Below are 27,883 nucleotides of genomic sequence, written 5' to 3' on the forward strand. Positions count from 1 at the left end.
AAAGTGTGAGCAGAGGAAGGGCAGAGAGAGAGGGAGACCCAGAATCCGAAGCAGGCTCCAGGCTCCAAGCTGTCAGCACAGAACCCGACACGGGGCTTGAACCCACAGACTGCGAGATCATGACCAGAGCCTAAGTCGGACGCTTGACCGACTGAGCCACCCAGGGTGCTTCAGTGGCACCCTGAAGGAGTCACTTTCTTAAGCTAAGTGCAGCAAATGATGCTGGCCATAGCACACACACCTCCTTGCTCAGCTAAAAGATAATCAAGGGCTGTCCTATTATCTAGAACAATTTTGGGGAGGAAGGATTTGTGTTGGGCAGTTACTGCTTTAGCAGTAGATTCAGAGGTAGGTGCCACGGTTAGGGAGCATCGTCCTTGCATGCATTCATAAACAGAAAAAGCAGGTAGTGAAAAGGAAAAAGGAATAAAATCTTCATAGTGGAGGTGAAGATCTTGATCTGTGACCGTGGGAGGGGCCGTCCACCTCGAGATGCTGTCTGCTTCTGGGGAGGAGCCTCCCTTGTCGATGTTAATTTTATAACTCCAGCTGGTGGAGTTCCAAGCATCTCGAGGAACTCTTTTTATTTGGGAGATGTGGACCTGAGGTTCAAGTCCCTGAAAGTTGACTCCTCTCTGGGTAGTGAGGAGGACCTGGTATAGTCCCTTACATGGAGGTTCAAGGGCAGTCTTTGTTCTTAGTGATTCCAAATGAGAAGGGTAGGAGAAAATTGGAAATGTCAGTCTGGAGAGTTGTAGCCAGACATTGGAGGAAACTCGAAGAATCGATTTGAGGAACCTTGAAGAATCTGGTCCAAATTAGAGGTATATCACAAAACCTCAAACACAAATGAACGGGAGTAGAATCTGATATCCACAAGGTTACAGGGTGCCAGGGTGGCTCAGTCGGTTAAGCGTCCAACTTTGGTTCAGGTCATGATCTCAACAGTTCGTGAGTTCGAGCCCTGCATCGAGCTCACTGCTGTCAGTACAGAGCCTGCTTCGGATCCTAGGTCTTCCTCTCTCTCTGCCCCTCCCCTGTTCTCTCCCTCTTTCTCTCAAAAATAAATAAAAATTAAAAAAAAATTATGATATCCACAAGGTTGTGTTATCAGTTTCTACTGAAATAATCAACCTTATTTCTATCAAAGATAATCATAGTCAGACTAATCTGTTTGTAAAATAAATTGAAAAATTACATTTGACCAGACTATTTGCATTAAGTGCAGCAAGAATAGTGATTGACTGTATAGGCTCTAAAAATCCACTTTGCTGGAACTTTTCATAAGGAATCTTAGATTGGACTTTTTTTTTTTTTTTTAAGTTTTTTTTTTTTTTTTCAACGTTTATTTATTTTTGTGACAGAGAGAGACAGAGCATGAACGGGGGAGGGGCAGAGAGAGAGGGAGACACAGAATCTGAAACAAGCTCCAGGCTCTGAGCGGTCAGCCCAGAGCCCGACGCGGGGCTCGAACTCACGGACCGCGAGATCGTGACCTGGCTGAAGTCGGACGCTTAACCGACTGCGCCACCCAGGCGCCCCTAGATTGGACTTTTAAAAGCCTCTCCAGACTAAGAAGCCAAGCAAGCCAAAGACTCACCATCAGACTTCACCTGAAATCCCTATAGATTTGGGTGAATTTCTCTCTTCAAGAGGTCCCCAAGATATCCTGAGATTCCTATGGCTGCTGGGAAGTGACTGTCCTTACCTGGTTAGGCTGCCAGGAACCCTATAAGCAAGACACAGGTCCAAACACAGGCTGGTTTTTCCAAGGTGCTGTTTTTGGCTCTGCAAAGTCAGTTTTAGTTTGGACCAAAGCTGTTTGGTCCTATCTGATTCTGTGCACATTCTCAAATCTGACATACCAGTCGAAGCCTTGGTCATATAACCAATGTTTCCCGTTGTGTCCAAGGGAGAACAGATGCTTACTGAACTTATGCAAATATCAATATAGATATGAAAATAACAATACTAAGTTTCCACATTCTGGAGGAACCAGGTAGGGAGAAAAAGTAAATATTTAATGTATACTTACAAAGGTACGGGCACCTGGGTGGTCCAGTTGGTTGAGCATCCAACTTCCACTCAGATCATGATCTCACAGCTTGTGAGTTCTGAGTTCTGAGCCCCATGTCGGGCTCCCTGCTGTCAGTGGAGGCTGCTTTGGATCCTCTGTCTCCCTCCCTCTGCCCCTCCCTTGCTTGCATGCGCGCGCATGTGCGCGCGCTCTCTCTCTCTCTCCCCCCCATCTCTCAAAAATAAATTAACATTAAAAAATTATACTTACAAAGGCAAACTTTACAAAATTAAAAAGTAAAAATGCTTTCCTTGAAGCTGAAAAAAACCAAAACATTAAGGAACCAGCAATGTCTCAAAGACAAATTTGTAAAAAAAATAATAATAATCCTCATTAGTTCATTCAGTCCCATGGTATTAATTCTTGTTCTGCTTTAATCCAGTTTGTCCATGAGTTCTGGAAATTCGTACCCAGTGCAGTTTTATAATCTTCAAGTTCCCAGAAACGTGTACTCTCGCGTATTTGTTGAGTCCTTTCCCCCAGTCTTTCTGATGATGAGGCACTTTTGTGAAAGCGTCAGAGTAAAATAAACATCCGTAAGTGACAAAAGACATAAAATGACCATGTTTCAACATCTGATGAGAGTTATTATAACAGAATTGTAATTATAGTAGAAAATTTGGTTATTTCTGTGACCTACAACATTTTAAGAGATAACTGGAAATGGGACTGATAACATTACACCAGGACATACCAGATTTTTAGCAATTTCACACAATTTCTAGAGCACGTATATTAATAACATGCATTTGTACAATATAACCTAATAAAGTTTAGCATCTTGGCGCCTGGGTGGCTCAGTTGATTGAGCTGAGTGTTCGGCTCAGGTCATGATCTCATGGTTCCTGAGTTTGAGCCCTGCTGTGCTGACAGCTTAGAGCCTGGAGCCTGTTTTGGATCCTGTGTCTTCCTCTCTCTCTCTGCCCCTCCCCTGCTTGTGCGCGCTCTCTCGCGCTCTCTCTCTCTCTCTCAAAAATAAACATTTAAAAAAATTTTTAAAAATAAATAAAACTCTTATTATTTCTAGTAGTCTTAATTACATATGTTAATTAGAATTCTTAAGTATTAAAATCCTTAATTCCTGGTGAACACTAAGAAGTAAGCAATTGTAGACTGACAAATTTATAAATACATTATATAATTTCTAGAAGTATATTCTTCCTAATCGTAAATTTTCCAATGTGGCACAGAACATGTTTACTAATACACCCTAAAAATCTTGACTTCCTCTAGAAAAGAAAGCCAAAAGATGATAAATAAGTCTGTGTTCAGTAATTACTGTTTCAGTGTTTTATCTTATTTGGAAACGATCTAGATATTCAGTGAATATCCATCATTTAACTTATCTCAGTATAACTTTAAGGTTTCAAGTTACGAAAAAGATTTTGGAAACTAGTTTTACGTAGACCTATCGTAAAGCATCATTATTGTTGAAAAGTTCATTTGTAAACTTTTATCTTACTTGCATGCATTTAACTCACTTGTTCTGAACTGTTATGTTTAGGTAAACCATGAAAATTTCACAAGACATGAAACAGGTTAACCATTATCTGAAGTTATTTTTTTCTTATTGACAAATTTCTGTAATAGAGAGATCAGTAGTTATTTGACTTTTAGTAAACCTATGTGGAATAAAAGTATTATATATTTAATGTTGATAACTCTAAATGAAACTCTAAAGACAAGCCTGTTTTAATTAAACCAACAAACTTAAACTAGCTTCTATGTACCAAATATTATCCTAGATCACTTGAAAAACCGTTGGGTTAGTTTCATATTTCTGAAAGCATACCTGATTTATAGAATGTGTTTTTGTCTTTAAGCCAAGGAAAGAGAGCCCTTTACAACTTCATTGTGGCATTACTATGTGGAAGTAGAAGAAAAATCACACATTTATAATATCCATACGTAAACACATAGACAGATGCCAACAGAGATCTTCTGGCTTTTATTTTAAAATCTTTGCCGTGAGACAGGCAAAACTAACTAGTTTATAGACGAACAGTTGGATCCAAATTTTCTTTCTGGCGGATGGAAAGTTTATCTGCTCAGATGGCAGGTAGCTGAAGCTTTTTAGTAATATTTGTGGAAGAGACTTGAGATTTGTATTTGTCCTTGGCAAGTAACCTTATGGAGGCTGTGGACTAGATTTGGGCCCAGAGAGCTTTTTTAACTGTTTATATTTTTAAAAGCCTCCTCCTCCCCTCTTTTTCCCTTCTGTCTCAGGTGACTGTGAGCCTTGTTTTACTTACTTACCTCCTTGGGGTATTTACATTTCAAAGAAATGTGGTAACATTTACATCTTCAAGGGACCTTGGGAGAAAGCTAGTTTTCTTCTAGGAGTTTTAGGGTCTATTTGTCTATTATCAGAAGGCTAGGGTAATTACTGCTTAAATTGTTCCTTCATTTTCTGAAAAGCAGGAAGGTTCTGATTCCAAAGTTCTGATCTTTTACAACATCTGTAGCCATTCTGAGATGAATAGGGGGGTTTTGGGAGATGGTCGAGATAGGTAGACTTTGAATTGTTTCTAGAGCTGCATTTCTGGTTTTGCAAAGATTTGTAAGATAGGGACAGTTGCTCTTAACTCTGAACACTGGCTTATAGTCTTAAAGGTATCCAGGGGCGGAACCGCCCATCTAACTACACTGGCTTCAATTTGCTTCTTTTTATCAGGGAGAAGATCTTCAACCAAGATGGAAATCACAAGATTCTTGTGTTCTAGATTTAGAGCTGTTGGTCTTTGGAATATTTTAGTAAATCCTTCCAGGAAAGACTTGAGAATGTGTTTCTTTCCCTCTGGGTTACATGGTTTCATTTTAGTTCAGGTGAGAAGGCCTAAAAAGTGTTCCTCTCATCTCTGAAGACCGGCTTCCAGGCTGGCCCGCTTCTGACCATAGAGCTACTTAACAAGATCCTTTCAAATATCTTGTCAGGTTTCAACAGGCACAAACGGTAAATATTCCTGACAGTATTGAACAATCCCTTGAATACAAGAGGCATCCCCAAAGAGGGTGCGGAGGATCCTGCCTGCCCAAGATAACCACCAGCCGCCCCCAAACATAACGGAAAGAATGAAAGACTTAGTTCTCCTGAGAGCTGGCAGTGGTTGATAGGACCCTAGCCGCAAATGGAGTACAACGCACATCTCTGGCCAAATTTGGGGGGCCCCCAACCTGACACAAAGCAAGATAAATAAGAAGGCAGTAGCTGTCCCCGGGAGAGAAAGGATCAACAACCAATGGGTACCCAAAAGTAAATTCTCGAGAGTCACAATTCAAAGACCTCATTGTTACAAATGTCTTTTTGCCTGCCAATCTGAATTTGGAAAGGAAGGGACAGCATGAAATTTTACCTTCCTCTCTCAACCAGGCGCTACAGATAGAGATCTGGGACAGCTGACTTTGGCGAGAATTCTCACCGTTTGCTGGCTTTTGCTAGTTTTCCCAGGATCCCATCTGTAGGCTCTGAAGGGAGTGGGGTGTCCCAGCAGGTCATATCCTGGTCACCAGAAACCATAGAGCAGGAAAAATAATTTCCCCTCTACCTTTTATGGTGAGTGCTTGGCTGAGACCCCTTTTTCTGTAGGATACCCCATAAATGGATAAGCTTATCTAGGTTAAAAGTTCTCCACTGTGGGCCACTGTATTTCAAGATTATCTTTGGTAAGGTCAACCTGTTTGTTCCTCCTTAAAACAAAATTTTATTCCCCCAAGGCTAATGCTGGACCCAGGCCAGCTTAGATTGGACCCAGATCTGGCAGATACGTTTCTTAGGACTTCTTAAATCTACAGGTTCCCCTCACAGCCTTTTTTCTTGAAATGTATTTATTAAAGAAACTGGGTATTTGCCCTTCACAGTGTCCCATACTCTGGATTTTGCTGATCATGTCCCTACAGTATCATTGAACATGTTCTTCTGGGCCCTGTATTTCCTGTAAACTGGTGGTTAGATCTGGAGACTTGTTATCAGTTTATATTTATGCAGACTCTTCTTTTTTTTTTTTTTTTTTTTTCAACGTTTATTTATTTTTGGGACAGAGAGAGACAGAGCATGAACGGGGGAGGGGCAGAGAGAGAGGGAGACACAGAATCGGAAACAGGCTCCAGGCTCTGAGCCATCAGCCCAGAGCCTGACGCGGGGCTCGAACTCACAGACCGCAAGATCGTGACCTGGCTGAAGTCGGACGCTTAACCGACTGCGCCACCCAGGCGCCCCGCAGACTCTTCTTTTTTTAAACCTCACTCCTTCTTGTTTTTTTTTTTAAGCTTATTTATTTATTTTCAGGTGGGGGAAGGGCAGAGAGAGAGGGAGAGAGAGAGAATCCCAAGCAGGCTCCACACTGCCAGTGCAGAGCCTGACATAGGGCTCGAACCCACGAACCGTGAGAGCATGACCTGAGCCAAAATCAAATGCTAGACGCTTAGCCTACTGAACCACCCAAGGCATCCCAACAGACTCTGTTTTATTTTTTTATTTTTATTTTTTTATTTTTAAAAGTGAAAATTTTTAAAAATGTTTATTTTTGAGACAGAGAGAGAGACAGAGCACGAGTGGGGGAGGGGCAGAGAGAGAGGGAGACACAGAATCCGAAGCGGGCTCCAGGCTCCGAGCTGTCAGCCCAGAGCCCGAGGCGGGGCTCAAACCCGTAGACTGTGAGATCATGACCTGAGCCGAAGTCGGACACTTAACCGACCAAGCCACCCAGGTGCCCCCAGACTCCTTGTTTTAATCATTGGTGTGAGGGACCAATGACCAGTGGGAAGGACCTCCGTTAACCCATCATGCCGTGATCCTTCATGCGCTCACAGATGGAACTCACACACCTTCGGGCACTATTTCTAGAACAACCTTGGTATTCAGGCCTTATTCTGTATGAATTTCCTCACCCTATTTTCTAGAGGAAGTCAGGAAGGGACGGGGCTAACACATACCAGGCATTGTCGAAGCTTTGCAGCTATAGTAGTGACCAAGGTGGACACTGTCCCGGCTTTCGAGGGGACACACTGCCTCGCGGGGAAAGCAGCCAGAGCTAGCACATGAGTCAATAAGGTCATTACACAGCGTGTTCTGCACTTGGAAGGACACAAACAGGAAGCGGGGACAGAAATGGGGGGCCAGGGAGTGAGGGAAGAGAGGAAAGAAGAGGAGGAGACTATGCTGGCTGCCTCTCTTAGAGGCTGTACCTCCCTGAGCTCTGGAGGACGGGAGTGAGCCAGTTATGTGACTGTATGGGGCTGGGGAGACAGTGCTGCTGGTGGCAGGGTTGGAGAGCATGCCAGGGACCTTGGAGGTGGGACACATGGGACATGGGCTGGGAAAGGGAAAAGAATCACGGCCGACTCTCCAGTTTCCTGGCTTAAGCAATGGGGCGAATGGCATGGATCTCTCAGTAGTTCCCACTCTGTTCCCTTTGGAGGTTGTAGGGCCCACGTCCGTCCTCCTGGCCTCTTAAGAACCTTCTAGGCGGGCGCCTGGGTGGCTCAGTCGGTTGGGCGGCCGACTTCGGCTCAGGTCATGATCTCACGGTCCGTGGGTTCAAGCCCCGAGTCGGGCTCTGTGCTGACAGCTCAGAGCCTGGAGCCTGTTTCAGATTCTGTGTCTCCCTCTCTCTGACCCTCCCCCGTTCACGGTCTGTCTCTCTCTGTCTCAAAAACAAATAAACGTTAAAAAAAAAAATTAAAAAAAAAGAACCTTCTAGGCCCTTCCCTTTGTGTTCCCTGTGCTTCTGTTGCTTGCTCGACTTTAAGAAGGAGAAAAGGAACCAGACAATGGGAGCATCACACCCTTGAGAGGTTTGTACAGTGAGACTGGCATCCAAATGTAAGAGAATATTATTGTTCAAGTCAGCCATTAATTGGTATGTCTCAAACAAACAAAGAAACATTTACTGGGGAGTTTTTTCTTTTTAAAGCATATTTCTGTTAAGTTTATTTATTTATAGTGAGAGAGAGAGAGAGGGAGAGGGAGAAGGAGAGAGAGAGAATCCCAAGCAGGCAGCACACTGTCAGCACAGAGCTGCCTGCGGGGCTCGAACTCACAAACCGTGAGATCATGACCTGAGTGGAAAGGACAAGTCGGATGCTTCACTGACTGAGCCACCCAGGCGCCCCCAGGAAGAAGTGTAAAGCTAAGAGTCAGATGATACTTCTGGATGTTCTGTCTATGACATTTATACTCTGTTGTCATCTTTCTTCGTTATCACCAGCAATTGAGCCACATGTACCATTAAAAAATGGCTGAAAAGTAATTGTGCAGGACAGATCCTAATGAGGGTTATGTGGTCTGTGTCCAAAGCATTTGCAGTGTTCTTGATACTTGTCTAAACACTCGATTCCCAAAGCATTCCTTGTGATAATAGAAACAGCCCCGTGCCCAGATTCTAAATAAGAAAAGACACCGGGAATGTTTTCACAATTGTGGGACTGACTTCAATGCCACCGGAAAACAGCTTTTTAAAACTAAGTTGCGTGCATGTGGCCTCCGTGTGATCGCTTCCCACTAGCGGCTGGTAACTGCCAGCTTCTGGAGGCTTTGGGAGAGTGAGCTGTTTCCCACGCCCCCACACACAAGTCCCGCTGGGATGTCAGTGCGGGGAGATGTGTGGATGGGCTGGCGGGACGAGAGGGTGAGAAATGAGCTGGCAGCGCTCCTTTCCTGACTCCCTTCTCCGCAGCCTGCCAGCAGCACGCTCTGGAAAATCATCACTGTGCCAGATGGTGCTGGAAATTGTGTCCTCTAAACAGTTAACAGCCCGTGAAGACGGGTGTAGAGGGAGGGCTTTGCAAAGTCCACGCGTAACTCCCAGAACTCTTGTGGCTTTCTCTTCCCGGAGCCCAGATCTGCTCCACCCCTTTGAACCTTTTCACCCAGTTCTCCCGCCTGTTGCAGGGTTTGCTCTTTAGTTCTCTTCTTAAGTGTGTACCCCGCCCCCTTCTCTAGTAGTGAGGTCTGTAGCGAGTGGAGGAGAAGGCTGGAGGAGGGAAGGGGTGGGGGGAAATAAGTGACTTGGAAAACCCAACCTCCCTCCCGCCAAAAGCCGAAATCGACTCCTTAACAATAGAGAGTGCCTTGTTTGCATTCATGTTCTTCTGATCCACAGACTCTTAAAGAGCACACTAAGGTGCCATTTGCAAAATCTCTCCCATTTGATTAGGGCAGTTTTTTAAAAGTTGACTTATTTTTGAGAGAGAGAGAGAGAGAGAGCACGTGCACACACACACACACACACACACACACACACGCACGCACACGCATAAGCGGGGGAGGGGCAGAGAGAGGGATGCAGAGAATCCCAAGCAGGCTTTCCACTGTCAGCACAGAGCCCGATGCAGAACTCAGACTATGAACTGCCAGATCATGACCTGAGCCAAAATCAAGGGTTGGACCCTTAGCCGACTGAGCCACCCAGGCGCCCCTAGGGCATTCTTATTCACAAATTCTTGGAGTAAAAAGAGCAACCAGAGCGGTGTTCTGTGTCATCACAGGATTGTGCACTAACAAGAAAGAGCAAAGGGGTCAAAGCCTCATTCTTAGCATGGCTTTGCAGGAGACCCAAGCACTCCCACCACCAAGTGCCTTCCATCAAGGGGCTCTTTGTCCCCCTCCCTTTTTTCCCCAAGGAGTGTGGGGGTTAGCTGGATGAGAACACTGAGCTCTTTTTGTAGGGCGTTAAAACTGATTTCAAGGAGGCTGTACACAGTGATTAAAGAGGGCCAACTTTGGAGTCTGGCTCCCTGGGTTCGAAGCCCAGTGCTGACACTTGGTACCTTTGGACAAACTGATTTAACTTACCTCATTTTCTCCACCAGAAAAACGTGGAAAATAACAGTATCTAGTCTTATGGGGTTCTTCTGAGGATTAAATGTTAATAAGATGTCTGGAACATGGGGGCACCTGGGTGGCTCAGTTGGTTAAGCATCTGCCTGTTGTTTTCAGCTCAGGTCATGATCACATGGTCACATCTCGTGAGATTGAGCCCTGCGTCGGGCTCTGCACTGACAGTGAGGAGACTGTTTGGGATTCTCTGTCTCTCTCGCTTTCGGCCCCTGCCACGCTCATGCTTCTCTGTCTCTCTCTTAATAAATAAATAAACTTAAAAAAAAAAAAAAGATGCCTGGAACATGATAAACACTGAAAGTGTTAGCTATTATTTTGACAGATTAAACCAGACATAATAATTAATGATACCATCATGTCCCATTTAAATGTACTTCTTTTTTTTTTTTTTTTTTTTAAGTTTATTTATTTACTTGGAGAGAAAGCCAGCACAAGCAGGGGAGGAGCAGAGAGAAGGAGAGACAGAATCCCAAGCAAGCTCTGTGCCATCAGCACACAGCCCGATGCGGGGCTCGAACTCACCAACTGTGAGATCATGACCTGAGCTGAAACCACGGTCAGACACTCGACCGACTGTGCCACCCAGGTGCCCCGATGTGTGCTGCTTCTTTTTTTTTTTTTTTAAGAGATACGCTTCCAATTTATTTTATTTATTTATTATTACCTTTTTTTTAAGTAAGCTCGACACCCAAAGTGGGGCTTGAATGCACGACCCTGAGATCAAGAGTCCCATGTTCTACTGACTGAGCCAGCCAGGTGCCCCCAAATTTAGTTATTGACTCGTTACTTATTGTATCGTCATCTGTTTGTGTCAATCCTTCCCCATATCTTTCTGAATCATGGGATCCTTGAAGGCAGAGCCTGGGTACTACCCACAGCACCTGACACAATCCTGGTACGTAACAACTGCTCAGTTTGTTGGGGAACGTGATGACGGCTTTCACAATGGCTTATGTGTGAGGGCACGCGTGCATGGAAAGCCCAAGATTTGAAGTTCAAGACACGTGTCCGAGGTTGGGTGACTGGTCTATGCCAGAGTCAGGTCCTGTGATTCTCGCCCCTGGAACCTTCCACTGGGTCATCCTGCTGAGGAGGGCAGTCCCGAGTCTTACAGTTCGGGACCCTGCCCTTCTCCAGTTCCGTTGTATTTGACGGACGGGGGGTGCCTGTGGCAGTGTTCCGTGAGTGGCAGTTCAGAGTCCCTGAGGAAGACTTTTTTTTCCCGCATGCCTCGTAACTATGCTTGGTTTTGTACAGGTCACCACAAATGGCATTATTGCCATGAGTGAACCCCCGGCCAAAGAATCCTCCCCTGGGCTCTTCCCACCGACCTTCGGAGTAGTTGCACCTTTCCTGGCGGACTTGGACACGACAGATGGCTTTGGGAAGGTTTATTACCGGGAAGACTTATCCCCCTCTGTCACTCGGCTGGCAGCGGAGTGTGTCCAGAGAGGGTTCCCAGAAATCTCTTTCCAGCCCAGTAGCGCGGTGGTTGTCACTTGGGAATCCGTGGCCCCTTACCAAGGGCCCAGCAAGGACCCCGCCCAGGAAGGCAAGGTAAGCGCTCACCCAGGTACAAGTGCGAATACTCCACAGGTTAGCTTTGCACACTTCAGTCTTCCTTGAAGGAGGGAAAATACTTGAGTGAGTCGAGAAGCCATCTCTAGATCTGAAGTCACTGTTCAGGACACGCCTCTGTTTCTCCTTAGAAAAATAATTTCACTCTGCCATTATTTAATATTTACAGTATTACAGAGGAGAGAGAACCTTGAAAGGTCCCAAACCACTCCCTTTAAACACAGGAGGTTCCAGGTTGGTGGTTCCCAAAGTGTGTACCATAGAACACCCAGTCCTGCACGAGAGTCCTTGAGAAAAAAGCCCCCCCTGGGCAAATAAATTTGGAGATGCAAAACTTTCTCTCTCTCCTGGTGACTCACTCTGAAAAGTCCTACGGTAAAGAAGACCATGTAATTTTCTTTTTAAGTTTATTTATTTATTTTGAATGAGAGAGAGCATACGAGCATGCAAGCAGGGGAGGGGCAGAGAGAGAGAGAGGGAGAGAAAGAGAGAATCCCAAGCAGGCTCTGCACTGTCAGCACAGAGCCTAGTGTGGGGCTCATTCTCACCAACCGTGAGATTGTGACCTGAGCAGAAACCAAGAGTCAGGTGCTTAACCGACTGAGCCACCCGGGAGCCCCGAAACTGGCTTAATTTTTAAAAAAAATTTAGGAGCCCCCAAACCTTTTGGCCAGATTCTTTTTTCCCCTCCCAAATAAGACCCGTTACATCCCACAGAACACACTTGGGGAAAGTCTGTCATGGGCCTGCGTGACACAGTTTGCTTTTTGTATCTGTGTGAGTGCCGTCCTTGGAAACTGCTTACAACCTGCCTTTTCTGAAGTGTCTGTCCCTGTCACTTGAGTGATAAATGCCCAACCCCTCGTGCAGAGCCCTTGCCTGCCTCTTGGGCCTAATCTCCCCTTACTTCTCCACACACCCTTTGCAGCACAATTTACGCGAAATTATTAGCAATTCTCTGATCATCCTGCTCCCCACCCCCCCCCCCCTCAATATCTTGCACTTGCTTTCCTCTCTGCTTGTGACAGCCTCTCCCTGACTCCCACGGCTGGTGTCGAACTTGTACTTGAGCCTCCCAACTTTCACAGCCTTGTCTGCTCCCTCCCTCCCAGCATCGGGCACTTCTTTCTGTGGCTGCAATAGCATTTGGATACAACTCCCTTATAGAATCTGCCCCCCGTTGTTTTTTAAGAGTTTATTTTTAAGTAATCTCTACACCCAACATGGGGTTCGAACTCCCAACCCCAAGATCATGAGTCACATGCTCTACTGACTCAGCCAGCCAGGCACCCCGGTCCCCTAGTTTTGCAATGTTTTCTTCACATGTCAGTCTTCCCATCTGGACCAGAAATTTTCAAGCACAGGAACCATGTATTTATAGGAAAGATAACCAGTATTTAAGGAATATCTTCTCTGTGCCTGGCCCTTCATATTTCACACAGATCTCCTATCATTTCTGCGAAGTAAATGGTTTTCTCTCCATCTGGCAGATTCAGAAATCCAGACTTAGAGAATTTAAGTAACAGGCCCAAAGTCACACAACCCATGATGAGTCAAGCAAGGATTTGGGTCCACATCTGTTTTCTCCCAGAGCTCACGATTCTTCTTACATTGTGTTGCTTGGGCTCAACAGATGTATGCTAAATGCTGTTAAGCATGATGTTTGAATAAGTTTCATAGTAATGGAAACAAATTCTATGGATAAGAATTTGCTAACTTACATAAGATTTAGGTCTAGAGGTAACATCTCTGTAATTTTTGGCTAACCTTCATGCAGAAAGTATTCGTTCATTAATTGGAAAATTTCATGTTGACAAAGGCTCAGAAATATTTAAGTGGAGCCATCCTGGAATACTTGGTTTTTGCTACGAAAATACTTTTAGAATAAGGTGAGGATACTGCCATCTCTGGATGTTCTCTGTGTAGTCTGGGAAATAGAACAATTTAAGATCCATCGATATTTTCCTGAGTAACTCAACCTCAACTCATCTTCACAGAGAAACACATTCCAGGCTGTTCTGGCCTCCTCCGATTCCAGCTCCTACGCCATTTTCCTTTATCCTGAAGACGGTCTGCAGTTCGACACGACATTTTCAAAGAAGGATGAGACCCAAGTTCCCGCTGTGGTTGCATTCAGTCAAGGTGTACAAGGATTTATATGGAAGAGCGATGGAGCTTATAATATATTTGCCAACGACAGAGAATCCATTGGAAATTTGGCCAAGTACGCTTTCTTTGTTCTCCCCTTCGTGATCATTTCATTATTAAGATGATCATTTTATTATTTTACTAAGGGTGATATATGATATAATGGGCACTATGGAACATTACCTATAAGTGTTCCCACAGATTTAAATTTTGTATGTAGTTTTTTATATTATGTAGTGTTTTTTTCCTGATGAACTAAAAGTAATACACTCTTAGGATGAGCAGGTTTCCTATTTTTTAGATCTCATGCTCATTTGAAACTGTTTCTACCATCTCTTCTGCAAATATAAAGTTAGAAATAAAAGCTATTCAAACCCTGTCTCCTGCTATGAACCCAGGGCTGAGAAAAACCTTCTCCCGCCACACGGACTAGGGGAGAAATTCTCACAACAGAAATAGTGCTCTCTTGGGCCATTTCGTAGAATTTGGCGGAAGCGGGGAAAGCTCAGACTACTTTTTCTGAAACTAAAATCTTTCCTCTCCCAGTATGCTTTAAAAAATGAAGAAAGAACACCCTCCCTCAACATCATATTGTCAAATTGACTCTAAAATTCCCCTGCCCTTGACTTAATGGCCTGCTTAGCAACTGGCTTTATATGGGTGAGGAAAGCCCTCATTTATACTTCTTGCCTATTTCCATGGTGTAAATTCTCCTTTATTGGCCGCTTTCCGGCTACCCACTTCGTGTTGCTCAACCATGGAGCTCAGAAGAGAACCATTCTCAGCACGCAGATGCAATAGATTTCAATAACTTCCAGAACATGTAGGCGATCGTAAAATAAATCAACGTGATGAGTTTCAAGTATTTGTTGCCTTTGTTTTTTTAATGTAATTTATTTAATTATAAGTTTACGTAATTTAATTGCTTACAATGGCTGTGTTTAATAACTGGCTTGCAAAATTGCTAACATTTAACAACTGGTTCTCATGAGCTGGTGCTAGCAAGGTCCTGTATACCCTTGCCTTTCCTGGAAGTCGCCGGGAGACAGATTGAATACACATCTTATTTCTGCAGGGCTTTCTGGATCCTCATCCCCCCGTCCCACCCCAGCATCTTGCTCAGTGTTCCCCACCGAGGAACGTCTCTCCCCTCCTGCTGCTGCAGAAGCTGGTCATTTTGCGTAGTTTCTGATAGGAGCACTTCCGATCACAGACACATAAGAACAGTAAACATGGTGCCGAGAGGAGAGATTAGGGTTATTCTGCTGTGTTTTTTAATTATAAAAGGCCTTTAGGTTCTGAATCTCATTTGCATCTCATCGTACGTTTGGAACATAAAAAGGTAAACTGAGGCCTGTCCAAGATTCCATGGCTGATAGGCTTGGGATTTCTGATCATCCAAGTCTGTACTGTTTTCACTCACAACACTTCTGACACCAAATAGGTGGGATTCCCCCCCCTCCCCCATACCAAGCAATACTCTAACTCTCTGGACATCCACTTGGTGTCCTACAATTCAGTTCAGTTCTGACACTAACAGCCCAGGGTGAGCACGGATCCCATTGGTTAAGGGCTCAGTCCCGCACGGCCCCACTGCAGATGCCAGCCACACTTTCCAGGTTGCCACTTGTACTTCTGATCAACCAGCTCTATAAATTGGGGGTTTCTGTGACCCCCCCACCCCCACCCCGCTCAGGTTGGATAATTTGCTAGAATGGCTCAGACTCAGAGAAGCACTTTTCTTACTATCACCAGTTCATTTTTAAATGTCCTTTTTCAAAGTTTATTTATTTATTTCAAGAGAGAGAGGGAGTGAGAGTGTGGTAGGGGCAGAGAGAGGGGGGAGAGAGAGAGAGAGAGAGAGAGAGAGAGAGAGAGAGAGAATCCCAAGCAGGCTCCGCACTGTCAGAGCAGAGCCCAATGCAGGGCTTGAACTCACAAACCCTTGAGATCATGACGTGAGCTGAAACTGAGTTGGACACATAACCGACTGAGGCACCCAGGCGCCCCACCAGTTTATTTTAAAGGATACAAGTCGGGAACAGCCCGAATAGAAGAAATGTATAGGGCAAGGTGTGGGAGGGAGAGGAGGCTTGAACCCTCCATGCTGTCCCTGGGCACACCACCCACCAACGCAAAAGCTCTCCCAACCTCATCGTTTAGGGTTTTTTTTTTTACATAAGCATGATGGATAAACTCATCGGCCTTGATGATTAACCCAGTCTCCAACCCCCTCCCCTCTCCGGAAGTCAGGGCGTGGGGCTGAAAGTTCCAACCTTCCAACCTTGCCCTGGTCTTTCTACTGTCCCGCCCCCATCCTGAAGCTCCCCAGGGTTGCAGCCACCACTCGTTCATTGGCAGAGAAAAGCCCATCTCATCACTCCAGAGATTACAAGGATTTTAGGAGCACCGTGGCAGAACCAGAGGTTTCAGGCTGATGCCAGACCTCCAGGGCTCCTTCTGCTTGGTTAGTGGGGGTGGTTTGTGGTTGCTGGCCTGTTTTTAAGAAGCCCATCCTTCCCCTCTAGGAGCAGTAATTCCGGGCAGCAGGGCGTCTGGGTGTTTGAGATCGGGAGCCCGGCCACGGCCAGTGGTGTAGTGCCCTCTGACGTGAGCCTCGGACTGGACGACGGAGCAGAATATGATGATGAAGATTACGACTCGGTGACACATCTGGGCCTAGAGGACGTGGGCACGACATCCTTCCCCTATGAGGCTCCGAGGAGCGGAGACCCCAGCATGCGCAGCGTGCCCTGGGTCCTCTCCCCCCGCCGCCTGCCCACCGAGAGGCCCCCTGGACCTCCCGGACCTCCTACGGAGAGGACCAGATCTTTCCAGCTGCCGGGGGAGAGGTTTCACCAGCAGCACCCACAGGTCATAGACGTGGATGAAGTTGAGGAAACAGGAGTGGGTAAGGCCTTTGAGGTTGCAGCTGGTATGTTCCTGGACACTTGGGCTTCCAGACAGGAGTCCTGCTGGGGGGATGTCAGTTGTGTGTCTCACATGGCGGTTTGTGAGGACGTGAGCTGGGGAAGTAGAGGCAGACCCCGTTCTCAGCCGTAGAGCTTCGGTGGATGGGCCTGATGGCTTCAAAGACTCCAAGCCATCTTTTGGGATTAGGGCTGAGGTTACGGGGGACTGCTGAGCGGGTGCTCTTTCAAGTTTCCTTTTACTCGTTTCTGTCGTTTTAAAGAGAAAAGTGCTTTGGAATTATTTTACAAGTCTGATTTTCTTATTGGTGACTTCTGGGATCAGAAATGTATTCACCCACCTGAAAAAACATTTTCGAAGTTTCTTTGGCTATTTACGCAGTTTATCTTTGACGTTTATTTCCTCTTGGTTTTGGAAGGAGAATGGTTGATTATTTTTCCTCCCCGGTCCTGTCAGCTTCAGAGTTGGTTTGTGAAGATTTAAAAATGCAACACAAACAGAGCCCTCTTTTAAAGATAGTTTTAAAATACAGTCTCTTCTAGTCAACCACATTCTATCAGATTTTTGCTGCATTCTGAGGGAAAACCATTTGGGCTCCAGCGTGCTTTGATTTGTCTTATAAAAGATGTTCAAATTAAACTGTATTTACTATGTTTCGCTCTTCAGGCTGACGCATAATCCATTAACATTCATATAAATGAGATGGCCCAAGCCTTTAAATGTTGTTTACTGCGACTCTTTCCTGCTTCTACTACGAAGTTTTAAGGTCCCCAGGAAAATCTACTCCGTTGCACGTGATTCACTCTGTTTTATTTCTCCTTCTGATTTGTTTCATCCAGGTCCTTATACGTGTTTGTTCTTTTCGAATATCCCAAAGCATGGACAAGATCTGGTGGGCAGGGGAAGAGTGCTTACTTTTTAGGCACAGAAATGGGGAAATTACCCCTTACTGGCATGATGAGGACATGGGCTCATGTCTCAGGGCTCCCCTATACACGCTGTGCCCTGGATTTCTTGGGGTGATGCTAACAGCTAGCATATGGCACTCTGTGCTTACAGCTGGTTCCAGACTGATTTCCCCGAGACATGTAGGGTGTGTTTACTCGTAGAACTTGTTCCAGACTGATCCCCCCAGACATGTGGGGTGTATTTACTTGTAGGTGTTTAGTCTGGAATCTTATTCTGCTTTTCCCTGTCTAGGTGTCTCTGACATAACATTTGTGAAGCCTTCATCATACCTAGCACCAACAACTTATGGTGGTTTATTACTTGGTACTGGTAAAAGCCTAGACTTGAACCCCAAACGTGTCTAGAACAGATGTTTCCTGTCCCTCCAATCCCACTGTTTTTATTAGAAAGGTCAGTCTCCTGTAGCCAGCAGTACATTCCCGGTGTTCTTTGAAAAGTCACCCACAGATACACAGGCCATAAGGGACCCACTGGGAGCTGGGCCCACAGCTAGAGCTGAAGTAATTAGTCACGTCTTGTGTGTTCAGCTCAGGGCCCGAATGTTCCCAGCTCCAAACGCCACCCTTATACACACTGGAAATTCCCTTCGGAGGGTGTAGACTAATCAAATCCACCTGAGGTTAAACTTTAATCTTCCCTCGTAACAGTCACTTATAAATTGGATCATTATCCCCTCTGAAAGTCCATCCCTCTTGTGCTTTTGAAGTTCATTGCAAATTAATTTGCTCTGGATTATTAAATTTAATGAGCTAGTTCATAGTTCTAATAAAATGAACCTGGGAAGTAGGAATTTGAAATAGAAATTCTTTTTGTTTCTTGGGTCAAAGGCCTTTAGGCCAAGGATGACTAAAGAATTACTTCGAATCAGCTTTTGAGTATAAGGGCTTCTGAGTTTTCCCCTGGGGAGAAGAAAGAGGCAACAAAGTTTTAAAATATTTAGGTCATTAAAATGACACATTTTATGAGATAGATCTATATGTGTAATTTTCTTTTACCACAATAAATAACAGTAAAAAAAAAAAAAATTTAGGGGCACCTGAGTGGCTCAGTCGGTTCATCATCTGACTCTTGGTTTCAGATCAAGTCATGATCTCTAGTGTTGTGAGTTCAAGCCCCACATCAGGCTCCTAACTGACAGTGCAGGGCTTGCTTGGGATTCTCTCCCTCTCTCTCTCTCTCTCTCTCTCTCTCTCTCTCTCTCTGCCCCTCCCCCACTCACTCTCTCTGTCTCTCTCGAAAATGAATAAATAAACTTAAAACAATTTACCGTCTCAGGGGCACCTGAGTGGCTCAGTTGGTTAAGCGTTGGACTTCAGCTCAGGTCATGATGTCACAGCTCATGGGTTCGAGCCCCGCATTGGGCTCTGTGCTGACAGCTCAGAGCCTGGAGCCTGCTTCGGATTCTGTCTCAGTTTCTCTCTGCCTCTCCCCACTCACGCTCTTGTCTCTCCCTCAAATATAAATATAAATTAAAAAAAAAAAGTACGATCTGCCCCAAAATGTCAAGCCCACGTGGCTACATTACCTGGATCCCATATTAAGGTTGTATTTGGTATCGATACAGTGATAATATTGATTGCATGACCCAATACGTAGGATTATAGCAATTTATAATAATTCACCCTTGCGTTGTCTCAAACCCCTTTTAGACCCATTTGCCTTGGTGGTTTGCGTACTGCAGCCACCATACTACGTAAGAAGCTACAGGTGTGAGCACTGTCCTGGAATCCCCCCAGCAGACGGGAAGGGCTTGGGGGCGCACAGTGTCATTAACCCAGCCTGGCCCACCGCCATGCACACGCTAACCGGTGTGCCGTGTTTTCCCTAAACAGTATTCAGCTACAACACGGATTCCCGCCAGACGTGTGCCAACAACAGACACCAGTGCTCTGTGCACGCGGAATGCAGGGACTTCGCCACGGGCTTCTGCTGCAGCTGCGTTGCTGGCTACACTGGGAACGGCCGACAGTGTGTCGCAGAAGGTACTCGGCTTTTGTGTGTTCCATTTGCGCGGGAGGAAGGAGGGAGTGGAGTTTCTGTTTTGGTGCTTGTTTTGAAAGGTTGGCTTTTACCCAGATCTCTAAAGGTGGGTAGTCTTTTTAGTAGGGCAATCATATTTAATCTCTCGTTCCCATTCTTTGTCATCCTCTCCTAAAGGGTATTTCTCGGGGAATGCCCGTTTTCCTAGCACGGTGAGGTCTCTTTCTTTCCTGCGCTGTTTTTTCCTCCATCTTTGAAATGAGCCCATCTTCACAACTGCCCCTAGTGTTGGACAAAGGCTGAAGTTTTGAAATAATGCGACCTGGACCTGGCATCGTTAATGCCTCTTGTTTCCCTCACTTTCTTTCCAACCTCCCGTGTGGCGCTGCTCGAAGACCTGACTGGCCTAATGGTTGTTAAGCCCCAGCTGGGCCAACGTGGGCGGCTGTAGACCAGAGTTTGTAGTGGGGAAAAGTCTAGTCCAGTCACCCTTCCCCTTGGGTTGTCCTTCCCCCATGCCTCTAAAATCACAGCACGATGATGGCAGAGCATAAGGGGCACGCCAATTAATTCCGGGCTCCAGACCCGTGGGGGGGGGGGGGGCTGACTCCAAAATGGATTCAGCTGTGGGCAGACATCAGCTCTGAGCTCTGCACCCAAGAGGACCAGCCAGTCTTGATGTTCTCAGGTGAGAAGAATCCTCTCGGTGAAGGTCTAGGGGGTCAGACAGTGAGGCCTCCAGGAGGTTAGGGCCATAAAATTAAAACCAGCAAAAACCCTACCATACTGAACATTTGTCCCCTTCAGACACCAAGTCACCTCACTTGTCACCGGCCATTTTCCTTGTGTTTCACCGGGAACCTCAACTGCTTTGCAAATTTGACTAAATAAAACTCAGTTGCAGAAATGGTTTCTGTTTTTCGCATCCCCAGCCATAGCTGTGGTAAAATCAGTTAATTTGCTAAAAAAATTTCTTTTTCTTCTGGGTCACAATGAGATAAAGTGAGTTTTGTTAAATACTATCTGAAGCAATGAAAGAAAATTATGTGTACTTTTCATGTTAATTTAGGGGGATGTTTTGAACTTCTGTAAATGTAAATCCCACCCCACCCCCCAGGTATGGTGTGCCTTTGCTTCTTTGTTTTGGGCTTGGCTTTTATACTTCCCTCACCCTGAGACAAGCTTCTAGAATCGACACTGAAAACTTTTTCTTACAGAGCAGCCTCCTTAGCTCTTTCTATGCCAAATATCAGAGCTGGAAATGCTGAGCAGTTTGTGCTTGTTTTGCAAGCTCAGATATAACAAACTGTTCAGCTACATATTTTGATATTCTATACACGCCCCATAATAGTTCTGTGGTTTAAACATTTGTTGGATTCTTGCTACTTTGGAAACATTTTTCTGGCTCAAGGTTTGGTGGAAAAAATTTGTTTGGTTTCCTTAACTTGGCTTTCCTGCCTGTTTCTGTAATTGTTTAGGGGATGCATTTTTTTCATATTAGTCGTCCCAACTTAATAGCATTCCCCAGTGCAGTGACACAATTTGTGTGCGTAGTTATTGTGTGTGTATGCTTTGGCTTGTCAGTGACCTTTGGGCATCCCAAACAGTGAAAGGTCTTCTGAACATGGGCGATGACGGTCAGGTACAAGCCGCTCTGTCTAGTGTGACTCAACAGACTTCATTAAGAACTTAAATATGTGTAGAAAACTCTGCAGAGACCAAGTGAAGGAGCTGGGTAGGAAAGTCCTGTCCCTAGTACTCTAGGAAGAGAAACAAGATATGTGCCATCAATAACTGATAGAATTTAATTCTTTCTTTTTAAAATGTTTATTTATTTTGAGATTGGAAGAGAGAGAGAGAGAAAGCAAGCCAAGGGACAGAGAGAGAGAGAGAGAGAGAGAGATGGAGGGAGAGAATCCCAAGCAGGACCCGTGCTGTCAGCACAGAGCCTGACATGGGGCTCGAACTCACAAACTGTGAGATCATGACCTGAGCCGAAATCAAGAGTCAGACGCTCAACTGACTGAGCCACCAGGCGCCCCAAGATGTTGGAATATCTAACTTGCTTTATAGGTACAGGTCCTATCAGCCATGTTACTTTTTGTTAAAAGGCTGGCTTCTTTGTTTCTTGCTCAGGTTCCCCTCAGCGAGTTAACGGCAAGGTGAAAGGAAGGATTTTGGTGGGGAACAGCCCGGTGCCCATTGTCTTCGAGAACACCGACCTCCACTCTTATGTGGTGATGAACCACGGGCGCTCGTACACAGCCATCAGCACCATTCCCGAGACCGTCGGCTATTCTCTGCTTCCTCTGGCCCCTGTTGGAGGCATCATTGGATGGATGTTTGCGGTGGAACAAGAAGGATTCAAGAATGGGTTCAGCATCACAGGTAATTTATCTCAGACGTTGAAATTAATGGACTGCACGATGGTGCCTGGGGCCCTGGGGGAGGGCTGGGGGGTGAATGCAAAGGGAACTTCCTGTCTGTAAAAACTTACTGATGAACATTTTGTGGCTCCAGAAATAAGATTTTGAGGCAAAATCATCAATTTTTTTCATTACTATGTACTAACTAAAGCTATCTAGAATTGCATTGTGATCAAGGAGTGATTTCATGCGGGGCGGGATTTAGAAGTCTCCAGCAGAGCAAGTGATGTCATTTTATACATCCTCACACCCCAAAGTGTGGGGCTCACAGTTGCCCTCATTCTGGTCATCAAGCCTGCCTCCAGATTCCCAACCAATCTGAACTGATAGTTGACGTTTCTTCAGTATCTGCTTGGAGAAAGGGAACCTGTCATTTCTAGCTGGTAAATTAAGCCTGATAAACATAATCCTCCTGCGTCTTAGAAAACCTGACTTTCCTTGAAGCTTCTTAGAGGCTGTGCCAGGAAAAGTTCAGTCTTTATTGGACACAGGGGCATATGGTTGGGAGGAAGGTTTCTGTAGAGTAGTCGTGGTCTCTGCTGAGGCCAGCAGCCCTGTGCATGCTAGAGGCCCTTTTCTGGAACAGCTTGGGTGCAGGAGACTCTGTTCTTCTTCTCCGGCCACTTCCGGGACCTGAAGCCCGTTGTTCTGGGTCACAGGTACCTAGCCGCTGCCTCCGTTTTCTCCACCACTGCCTCCCCTCGCTGGAGCCTCAGCCGTGGCTTTGTTGTGGAAACACCCCAAAAGCAGGGTCTCTGGGCTTTCCAAGGGTAACCCTCCAAAAGTGATGGAGTGTAAATACATGCTGAAATGTGGCCATTTTCAGAAAGGAGAGGATATATATTTGGAAAAGGGTGGACCTACCCATAAGATATCTAATGTTTGGCCTAATATTTCTTCTCTCTGCCCCTCAGGCATATATATCCTGAGTATTATAACCTCGTTCATGTTCTCATGCAGACATGCTCCTTCCTTGGCAGACAGAGTTGAGCTTTGCAGTCAGACCCGCAGACGCTACTCCTTCCCCGCACAGCGTTTCGCGCTGGTGTTGCTTTATATGGGGGTTAATTAAAATGGTGATATTTTGAATTTTTTTTTAATGCTTATTTATTTTTGAGAGAGAGACTGATATGGGTGGGGGAGGGGCAGAGCGCGAGGGAGACATAGAATTTGAGGCAGACTCCAGGCTCTGAGCTGTCGGCGCAGAGCCTGATGAGGGGCTCGAACCCACGAACTGGAAGATCATGACCTGAGCCGACGTCGGACACTTAACCGACTGAGTCACTCAGGCGTCCCATCATGCTTTTGACTTAAAAAAAAAAAAAAAAAAAAAATTTAAAAATGTAAGGAGCGTTCTTGGCCCAAGGGCTGCCTGCCAGAGTTAGCCCTGGGGTCATCGTTTGCCAGCACCCCTGCTGTCCTGGGAGTGTGCAAATGTGGAAAAGGGAAGAAGCCGGAAGAGGGGGCAGGTACTTTTGTTGCCTGTCTGGGGCTACTGCCCTGCACAGACCAAGGAGGTTTCCTGAGCCAACACCTATAATAAGTGCTCCTCAGGTGGTTTCCGGTAGTGGCCAGGGTTTGCCCTAAGCCACTCCCCTTCCTGACCACCATTTAGCTGTTACGCTAATCATCATTGTAACTGGCATCTGGGAACGCTTGACGTTTGGCAAAGCACTTTTTTAGAAAATTTTTAAAATGTTTGTTTATTTAGAGAGAGTGTGTGTATGTGTGTGAGAGAGAGAGAGAGAGAGAGAAAGAGAGAGAATGGGGGAGGGAGAGAGGGAAGACAAGAATCCCAAACAGGCTCTGCGCTGTCAGCGTGGAGCCCTAGGTGCAGCTGGAGGTGCGGCTCGAACCCACAAGTCGTGAGATCGTGACCTGAGCCGAAATCCAGAGTTGGACGCTTGATCGACCGAGCCACCCAGGTGCCCCTGGCAAAGCAGTTTGTAACATCCTTTACCTCTTCTGGTGTCCACAAGGCAGAATGGATCACTCCTTTATCACCAAGAAATGGAGGCTCAGCGGGGTTAGGGGACATGTGCTGGTTTACCCGGTCGGTACCTAGCACTGCTGGTCCTCTGTTCTTCAGCACCATTCCTGAGCCAGCCCATCTCAGATGCAGGGGTGGGGCTGGGAAGGAGTGTCTCTCCAGGGCGCATCGCTCAGTTGGGCGGCATGGACATCCCCGCTCTGTCCTCCGTGTTGCCAGCTCCGTTTCTAGCAATCAGACTAAAGCACCTGTAGAGGAAGTTCTGGCCTCCTTCCCGCGCAGCACTGTGAGCCTAGGGCTGACAGGAGGGGGCTTCCCAGACGGCAAGGTGACAGACTGCCCTTGCTTTCCAGGAGGCGAGTTCACCCGCCAGGCCGAGGTGACTTTCGTGGGGCACCCGGGCAAGCTGGTCATCAAGCAGCGGTTCAGCGGCATCGACGAGCACGGACACCTGACCATCACCACGGAGCTGGAGGGCCGCGTGCCGCAGATCCCCTTCGGTTCCTCGGTGCACATCGAGCCCTACACAGAGCTCTACCACTACTCCCCCGGGGGTGAGCAGCCAGCTCCGTGGGGGAGGGGGGTGGGGCTAGGGGGTGGGGGGGCAGTCCCCGCCTCCGGCCCGCCCACCGCTGCAGCCCCAGCACTGTCTCCTGGGCTTCGGAGCAGGAAATAGATGGGTGCTAGCTTATTTTTTTTTTAATTTTTTTTTTCAACGTTTATTTATTTTTGGGACAGAGAGAGACAGAGCATGAACGGGGGAGGGGCAGAGAGAGAGGGAAACACAGAATCGGAAACAGGCTCCAGGCTCTGAGCCATCAGCTCAGAGCCTGACGCGGGGCTCGAACTCACGGACGCGAGATCGTGACCTGGCTGAAGTCGGACACTTAACCGACTGCGCCACCCAGGCGCCCCAGGGTGCTAGCTTATTAAAATCACCTTTTCCCCTAATTACAGGCATAGTACACACTTTTAGAAAATTCGTGCAAAAAAGAAAATAAGCATAATGGTAAAACCATGCCATTATTATATGTATATATATACGCGTGTATATATATACGTGTATGTATATACGTCTATATATATCACAAATTATACATATTTTTTGAGAATAAGTTGTAGTTGTTGTGATCTTCCGTCCCCTAAATAAGTCACCTATTTTTCCTAAGAACAAGAACATTCTCTTACGTGGCTACAGTACAATGATCACACAGTCAGGAAATTTAACATTGATGCATTTCTATTACACATTCTACAGTTGGGTATATAGTTGTTATTTAAGTAAAATTGCAATTATATCACATTATCATATCTTCATTTTCAGTGGGCTTTGAAAACATTGCTTAGTGAGTCTGTACTATTATATGGCTATTACTTTGAACCATTCTATTTTCTTTTTTTTTAATGTTTATGTATTTTGAGAGTGAGCGTGTGTGTGCACACACACACACACACTAGCACAATGGGGGAGGAGCAGAGAGAGAGGGAGTGAGAGAGAAGCCCAAGCAGGCTCCATGCTGTCAGTGCAGAGCTCAATGCTGGGCTTGATCTCATGAACCGTGAGCTCATGACCTGAGCTGAACGCCACCCAGGCGCCCCCTAAACCATTGTATTTTCTGAAGTTTAAGCTATTTCCAATTTTCCCATCTTGTAACGAGTTGAAATGACCATCTCCATCAGAAATCTTGACCAAATTTCTGATTCTTTTCTAAGATTCAATTCCTAGAAATAGAACTGCTGAGCCAAACAACAGGAACTTTTAGAAGGCTCTTATAAAATGGCCATCCACGAAGGTCGTGCTAATGACCAAGGCTTTGTGGCTTGATTGGGTTCCCCCGGGGATGACAAGATCTGGGGAACAGGACCCCAGTCTGCGGTCAGCCTGCAACCAGATGGTGTTTCTGGCAGCACAAGCACATGGGAGCTGGACAGGAGGCAGCTTACACTGATCTTTTATTTATCTTCTGGCTTTTGTTATGAACTACATCAGAGCACACAAATATAAAGAGCCTTTTATTCTTTTTTTTTCTTAAATAGGAAGTTGAGAGTTTCATCATATGGGTGAAAAGGAGGCTCTTCTGAGTGGGGAGGGCTGTCTCTCTGTTGAGGTTGGCTCACAGCACTTTAGTAATTTTTCAAAAATTGGTTCTTGAAACCCATTTAGTGTCTCATTTTTTATATGGGAGAACTGCTTAATCTAGGGTCACACATAGCAGCCCCTATTTATTGAATCCTAAGTAAGATAACTTGCGTGAAGCAGTTAGCGCTCTGCTGGTCACGCGGTCAATGCTCCGTAGATGGTAGTTTATCTTAATAGTGGTGGCCCACTTGAGACCAGAAATTTTACATGCGTTATGTCATTCGCGCCCCAACCCATGTTGTAGAAGAAACCGAGGCTAGAGTTGTAACCGGCCTGTGATCACACACCTTGTGAGTGGTAGTGCAAGGTGTAAGTTCAGATGTATCTGGTTCCCCGCGTGTGCTCTTTCCACCAGACCTTACTCTCTGGGGCGGTTCTGGGTGACTTCAGAACTTCTAAAGAGCACGTGATGAGAAAAAGGAATACGTATTACTGATGCAAACCATCCCAATAATAGTATGGGAATCTAGGCAGCAGAGCGAGTCCCAACACGGAAATACATGGCCTTCTGCAACCTGCTGCATCTGATCTCTCATCTGGGCAGGCAATCTTGCCAATAGTTTTAAAGCCCTTGACTAAGCCTCTTGCCTCCTTTGTCTCCCTGCCTTGTCTCCCTTCTACCCACCGCACCGCACCGCGTCCCAGTGATCACATCCTCCTCCACCCGGGAGTACACCGTGATGGAGCCTGAGCAAGATGGCGCTGCCCCTTCCACCATCTACACTTACCAGTGGCGCCAGACCATCACCTTCCAGGAGTGCGCCCACGACACCTCCCGGCCGGCCCTGCCCAACACCCAGCAGCTCTCAGTGGACAGCGTGTTCGTCCTGTACAACCAGGAGGAGAGCATCTTGCGCTATGCGCTAAGCAACTCCATCGGTCCCGTGAAGGGTAGGAATGGCAGCTCAGATTGGGCATCGCGTGTCTGCCCGCACATCTATCTCCGCTCTTTTGCGCATTACTTTTCACGTTTTACTCTCAGTGAGAAGATGAAACTATGCTAAAATATGGCCTGACAGACGACATAATCTCCTCACCTGTGATTCTTAGCTTAGGCGTCTCTGTTCTGCTAACCTAAAGCCTCTTCATTGTTCTGTTTGGGGTGAAGAATGCTAACCCGTTGAGTTACCCCACAGAGCGGACCATCCAAAAGGCTACAGCTGGCTTCAGCAGGGCATTTAGAGCACTCTCACACTCAGCCTTGAATGGAATGTGTGCTCAGAGCCTGAGGAAATCTGAATAAAGTCTGATGAAGGTCAGGCACAGCGCCTACGACGCCCTTTGCCTGTGGCAGCACATTGCTGGGGCTGAGGTCGGGTCTGTGCATACTTCTGGCTGCGTGGAAGGAGCTGGCATTTGGAGAGCGAGCATGACATCTCGGCGTCAGACTTCACATTATCCGAATCTCCAAGTCCCAGGGGTTCCATATCTTTGGGGTTGGGTATTAAGGTCTTTCTCTTTGTCGGTTATTTTTGGTGGGGTCCCCCCACACCCGGGTCACTTCTCCAGCTGACCACGTTTGTCCTTCCGTAGCCCCACAAAGAACAAGGAAGGCTGGTGTCTTTCTCTATCCTTTGACAACTGTAGCTCTGGGCATCGGGGTTGGCGCATTTTTTCTTAAAAAATGTGAATATTTTAGGCTTTGCCAGCTATGCAGCGTCTGTCACAGGATCTCAGTTCTGTCATTCGAGCGCAAAAGCAGCCATTGACCGTTCGCAAGTGAATGCATGCAGCTGGTTTCCAATAAAACTTTATTTACAAAAGCAGGCGTGGATCTGGAGGGATGTAGTTTGCCGATGCTGCCCCC

At 46.2% G+C, this 27,883-nt stretch overlaps 1 protein-coding gene across 1 annotated transcript in view; it reads left to right on the plus strand.

Annotated features, from left to right (window-relative positions):
- The window catches only part of NID1 (nidogen 1), an 83,818-nt gene that overhangs the window by 17,125 nt on the left and 38,810 nt on the right, over positions 1-27,883 (plus strand). Inside the window, exons 2-8 of the mRNA XM_045437276.1 lie at positions 11,172-11,471; positions 13,490-13,716; positions 16,169-16,551; positions 19,373-19,522; positions 21,657-21,908; positions 24,290-24,490; positions 26,722-26,967. Of these exons, the coding sequence (XP_045293232.1) occupies positions 11,172-11,471; positions 13,490-13,716; positions 16,169-16,551; positions 19,373-19,522; positions 21,657-21,908; positions 24,290-24,490; positions 26,722-26,967 (1,759 nt within the window). The remainder of the gene's footprint in view (positions 1-11,171; positions 11,472-13,489; positions 13,717-16,168; positions 16,552-19,372; positions 19,523-21,656; positions 21,909-24,289; positions 24,491-26,721; positions 26,968-27,883) is intronic.

This window comes from Leopardus geoffroyi, chromosome D2 (assembly GCF_018350155.1).
Source record: "Leopardus geoffroyi isolate Oge1 chromosome D2, O.geoffroyi_Oge1_pat1.0, whole genome shotgun sequence".
Classification (NCBI taxonomy): domain Eukaryota; kingdom Metazoa; phylum Chordata; class Mammalia; order Carnivora; family Felidae; genus Leopardus; species Leopardus geoffroyi.